The 6,000-nt window shown below is 53.4% G+C and overlaps 1 protein-coding gene across 1 annotated transcript in view; it reads left to right on the top strand.

Annotated features, from left to right (window-relative positions):
• LOC130480076 (uncharacterized) overlaps positions 1–5,530 on the top strand; it is a 58,350-nt gene extending 52,820 nt beyond the window's left edge. Inside the window, exon 14 of the mRNA XM_056852496.1 lies at positions 5,388–5,530. Within this exon, the coding sequence (XP_056708474.1) occupies positions 5,388–5,530 (143 nt within the window). The remainder of the gene's footprint in view (positions 1–5,387) is intronic.
• The last annotated feature ends 470 nt before the right edge of the window (positions 5,531–6,000 follow it).

Raw genomic sequence — 6,000 nt, forward strand, 5'->3', positions numbered from 1 at the left:
CCATGTACAAGTCCCAATACCTCCTTGCGAAGGGAGGACGGGACATACAGTTTTCCCCCCTGCATCCACCAAGTGTTGGTTCGTTCCAGGCCGGTAGGGAGGAGATGGTGCTCCTCCTCCTGTAAGGAAGCGTCCCGGAGCCGCTGTTGGAAGGCTTCCGGGATGCCCTTGAGCGTAGGGGGGGTTTCTGGTCGATGGGCTTGGGAGCGGGTGGTGACGGCTAAGCCGGGGACCTCCCCACGCTGCTCGGGTGTGAACAGGGAGTCGACCGGGCGATCGAACTCGTTGCGATACTGGGGGAGTCGAGACAGAGCGTCTGCCAGGGCATTGTCCTTCCCCGGGACATGTTTGAGAGTGAACCGGAATTTGGCGAAGAATTGGGCCCACCGAATCTGTTTGGCGTTGAGCTTTCTAGCTCCCTTGAGAGCCTCGAGATTCTTGTGATCGGTACACACTTCAAACGGCTGTTCGGCACCTTCTAAAAAGTGCCTCCATATGGTGAGGGCATGTTTGACCGCCGCCGCCTCCTTCTCCCAAATCGCCCAGTTAATTTCGGACTGGGAAAACTTTTTGGAGAAGTAGGCGCATGGTCTCAACCGGCCCCCCTCATCTCTCTGCAATAGGGCTCCACCCATGGCCACATCCGAAGCATCCACCTGCACCACGAAAGGCTTGGTGCAATCTGGGTGAGCCAAAACAGGTTCGGATGAAAAGAGTATTTTTAAACACTCAAAAGCCTGCTGGCACTGGGGGGACCATTGCAAACGGGCTGAGGGAAGCGCGGCACTAGCCCCCTTGTCTTTGGTACGCAACAGATTGGTGAGAGGAAGCGCAACTTGGGCAAAGTTGGGAATGAAGTTGCGGTAAAAGTTAGCGAATCCCAAGAATTGCTGAAGCTGGCGGCGGGTAGTGGGGGGTTCCCAATCTCGCACCGCCTGGACCTTGGTGGGGTCCATTTCTAAACCTTGGTGGGAAATCACGTACCCAAGAAATGTAATGGAAGGTTGGTGGAACTCACATTTGGATACCTTAGCATACAGTTTGTGCTCCCGCAGCCGCTGGAGCACTTTTCGCACTAGGCGCACATGTTCTTCCATGGTTTCAGAGTAAATAAGTATGTCATCGAGAAATACCACCACCCCCCGAAACAGTAAATCATGTAAAACCTCATTAATCAATTGCATGAACACACTGGGGGCCCCCGAAAGTCCGAACGGCATGACTAGGTATTCAAACATTCCAAAACAGCTGGAAAAGGCCGTTTTGGGTTCGTCTCCTTCTTTAATGCGGATGCGGTGGTATGCTTCCACTAAGTCCAGTTTGGTGAAGATTCGGCCCTCCTTTAATTGTGCTAAGAGGTCGGGAATAAGAGGGAGAGGGTAAGCGTTAGACTGGGTGACCGCGTTTAGCCTATGAAAGTCAATACACAGTCTCAAATCTCCCGTCTTTTTCTTCACAAAGAAGGCCGGGGCCGAATAAGGAGCTTTGGAAGGGCGTATGAAACCCCTCGCCAAGTTAGCGTCCAAATAGTCCCGCAACACCGCCTTCTCACTAGGGCTCATGGGGTAGACCTTCCCTTTAGACAGTTTGCCTTCCCCCACGATTTCTATGGCACAGTCCGTCTCTCTGTGGGGAGGTAGTTCGTCACACTCTTTGACATCAAAGACATCCGCAAACTGCGAGTATTCTGTGGGAAGTTGAGGAGGAATGGAGATCGGATTGGGGGACCCTACCAATGCGGCGGCCGGAGTCCTGAGTACCCGTTCCTTGTCATGCAACCCACAGGGGCTGTCGGGGAACGAGAGTACCCGTTTAACCCAGTCGATGGAGGGGTTATGTCCCCGTAGCCAGTTCATCCCTAACACCACTGGGGTTACAATGGGGGCGATGGTAAAATACAAGCGTTCCCAATGTTCTCCCACCGACATAATCACGGCCGCAGTTCGGTGGGTCACTGGGCCCCGTTTAAAATCGCTCCCGTCCATTTGGGAAAAGCGGAGGGGTCCCGGAAGCCGCTTGCGCCGGACTCCCAGTTTCTTGGCGGCTTCCTCACTAATCATAGTGCGGGCACACCCCGAGTCAACCAAAGCGGGGAATTCTAAATTGGGACCCCCTTTGGGTAGGGACAGGTGAACACGTACATACACATTGTCCTCTTGGGCGCTTACCATCGGTGGAGCTCCTTGCACAACGACAGGGGCGGTCTGCTGCGGAGCCCCCTCTACAGCAGACCGACGGCGTTTTTTGCCGGCTGTTCCCACTCTTCCTCCTCACTGGAAGAGGGAGATGGGGTGGTGGCAATCGGGGATCCGTCCGAATCAAAAGTGGTATTTGTAATCCGGGACCCCGTTGGGCCTGTAGAGGTGGAGATCACATCCTGGGTGCGCGCATGGAGAGCGGAGGGTGCGCCGGAACGCCGGCCCGGTGGCCCGCTCCTGCGGCGGGGCTGCTCCTCAGCTGCCGTCTTCTGCGGTTCGGTTGGGGCTTGGCGAGGGGGGTTTGGACGACCCGCACGAGAGGGGCATTGCGACGCAAAGTGCCCCTTTCCTCCACAGGTCAGGCAGACTCCGGTCTCAAAACGTTTACGGCGTTCAGCGGCCGAGGGACCTCCGCTCCCTCCCGGTCGGAAGTCTCGGCCCCGGTCACTCCGGGGTCTCGGGTCTCGTCCAACGCGTTGTTTGGACAAGGTCAGGAGTTGTTTGCGATTCTCAATGTCGGCAGCGTGGCGAACCCAACCTTCCACATCCGGGGGGTTCCCTTGCATAAAAGCCCAATGCTGGAGGTCCGGGTTGAGGCCCTCCCTGAAGCACTGTACCAAAGTGGCTTCACTCCAGTCCAGGATTCGGCTGGCCAGTGATTGAAACTCACTTGCATACTGCGCCACCGACTTAGTCCCTTGGCGCAGTTGCATCAGGGAGGCTTTAGCTCGCTCACCCAGGGTCGGGTCCTCGAAGCGGTTTCGGAGTGCTACCATAAACTCATCCAGGGTTCGTAGCACCGGCGAGCGGAGTTCATACTGCAACACCATCCAGGCGGCCGCCTCCCCTTGCAGCAGGGAAGCCACGTACTGCACCCGGGACTCCTCGGAAGTGAAGGTCCGGCCCTGTTCCCGCATAAAAATGTCCACTTGGACCATGAAAAAGGTCAACTGGTCACCCGAACCGTCATAGGTGACTTTCAGGTCCCGACGGGACGGGAGGCTAGGAGGCGCGGGGGGGGCTGCCGGTGTTCCGTCCGGAGGGGTGCCGGCAGGCGGTTGCACTTTCAAGGCGTCCAGGGCCGCAGCCATCTCACCCATCACCCGCCGCATGGACTCCATCTGTTCTTGCATGGCTTGGCGATCCTCCAGCCACTGCCTGCGTTCCTCTTCCATCAGGGCCTCCTTGCGTGCCGGGTCCCCTTCAAGTCCCGTGCTGGGGAAGGCCAAACGGCGATCCTTCGCCGCGGTTCGGGAGAGAGACCAACCCTTGGGGGAGTCCAGCCAATTGTTAAAAAGTCCACGGCCTTGGTCGGGGATGGGACCCTTAGGGTTCTTTGGCTTGGCACCCTCCTCCTTGGGATCCGGCTTCTCCGGTACCACCGGTCCGTCCGGTGCGTCAGGGGTAGTAGGGGTGTTTTCCTCATCGCCTGACATTCTGTCCCAAAAGGTACAGCAGCAGTTCGAGAGGCAAGGACTTGCAACTTAATGTGAGAGATCCCCTCTCTCTGAGTTTACTTCTCAAAATCAAATGTTCAGACGTTGATAAAGAAACAAAGGATTTATTGAAGACATCAGGAGCTGAGACAGGCACAGATAGCAAGTTGCAAGTGAGGGGCTAATCGGGTTTACAGAATATATTGACTCCAGGGCACCGGGGCACTGGGGTTCACACTTATTGTTATGGGAAGTTACAAGCTTGGCATAATACAAAACATCAGACGAGTCCCAGGAAGTCTGGTGAAGCTATCACACTTCCAAGGCCGCATCGGCCTGAGGGAGTACTGACAGGAAGAACAGCGGGGGGGAAGATACATGGGGCAATCAGGCCTGGCGCCTGAGACCAGAAGGTGTGAACTGCTTTTATGAGTTCACTGATAGCAGGTGATGGGAAGCAGAGACACAGACACAGAGACCCTCACAAAAGTGTGTGTCCAGTGAGCAACAAACCTCAGGTAAATCTCCCCTGCATAAATGACCTAAGGTGCTACTGGACTCGAATCTAGCTCTTCTGTTGCAGACCAACACGGCTACCTTCTGAAATTGTCTAAGGCTTGATACTGTAAACCATGCAGACAGTAGATTACCAAGCTTCTGTGCAGTGAAAGCAAGCTGATACATACAATAAACATTGCAATAGACTACAAGCCTATTCTCTTATAAAGTTCTCTCCTGAACACTGTCCTGTGTCGTATGGGGACACAGGAGTGGGACACATGCTGTTCATAATGGAAAAGTCAGAGGAATTTATCAGACATCAAGATGGAGCCCAAGGATTCATCCCAGCGAAGGAAAACAATTCATACCCCATCAGCAGAATGGCAAAGGTGCAGGGATGGTTGAAGATGTGGATGGAAAGTCAAAATCAGAATGCCAGCCTGATCCAAGTGGGTTCCAAGAGTAATCTTGGAGCATTACAAAAGGCTGAATACAAAACCTGAAAAAGGAGGAACACCAGCTGTTTGAGATGAGGCAGGTCAACTTGGGAGCATATGAGAGAAGGACAGAAAACCCAAACCAGGTAGATTCTTAAGAGACACTGGTAGTTTACTATTCAGTCTAGTATGATTATTAAGACTGTGTCTTATTCAGCTACTTGAAAAATAAAAATATATAATGTAAATTCAGTGTCTGATAATAATTCAGTGCGGTTTTTTTCCCTTGCAGTCGCCTTCCTACAAATACACAAGAGAGCATGAGCATGAGTGCAAAGAACCACTTTGAAAATTCTTTCATTTCACTTGCATTCCTTTTGGCCTTTCATGACTTTCTAGCAGCTCAGCTAGTAACTTGAAGGGGGTGGGGGAAGGGTCAGAGAGGCTTCCTGCATCTCACTGTACCTTTCTTTTCAGTTTTTGTACTATGGACACAATCACTTTCACTTACCTCAAGCAGGTAGTGAGCAGTAATTCTGGCACTTCCACTTGCACAAGGAGTTGGATCCAACCAACGTTTCTGATGGTGAAAAAAGGAAGTAGGGGGGTCTCCTTTAACCACCCAAAAAAAGTCATTGGGGAGGGACTGCATGAACAAATGCCATGTGGGATGGGGGCTGTAGTAAGGAAGGGGAATTAGGCAAAACTGAGTGAAACAGTTGACTGGATACAACCCAGTGGCTGCTGCACATGCAGAAGTCGCCCAGGGGAAGACATCCGCCCACAGCACCTGAATTCTCATTTCTTTTTTTCAGATTCGGAGTTTTCATCAGCATTCAGCCAGAGCCAGCTGAAGGAACACCTTGAACAAATCTGCCAACAAACTGAAGAAATGCAAGAGCTTCTCAGGATGGCTGTAGGCAACATTTTTGTGGGTGTGCCGTCAAGTCACAGATGACTCATGGCGACCCCATAGGCAAGAGACATTTGGAGGTGGTTTGCCATTGCGTGCCTCTGCCTGGTTTTCCTTGGAGGAGGTCTCCCATCCAAAAACTAGCCGGGATCAGGGCTGAGAGTGTGTGGCTGGCCCAAGGTCACTCAGCAAGCTTCAATGGCACTAGTGGGGATTTAAACCTTGATTTCCCAGGTCCTAGTCTGACACCTTAATCACTACACCATGCTGGCTCTCGTAGGCAACATGCTCATGAGAATGCAGCTCCTGGACTAACTCGGGGGGGGGGGCTCTTTTGCACCCTGTGGGGGTGGTGCAGGTAGCTGGGGGCAGGCATCACTCCTCTGGCATGCTGGCTTCCCCTTTGGGGGGCCATGTGCCTCCAATTGCTTGTGGGGTCTCTCTCATCAGCCAGCCAATCACAGGCAACTGGGCAGGCCCTGAGGTCAGTTGGGCCAGCAGATCCGAGAAGGAAA

This window comes from Euleptes europaea, chromosome 7, assembly GCF_029931775.1.
Source record: "Euleptes europaea isolate rEulEur1 chromosome 7, rEulEur1.hap1, whole genome shotgun sequence".
Taxonomy (NCBI): domain Eukaryota; kingdom Metazoa; phylum Chordata; class Lepidosauria; order Squamata; family Sphaerodactylidae; genus Euleptes; species Euleptes europaea.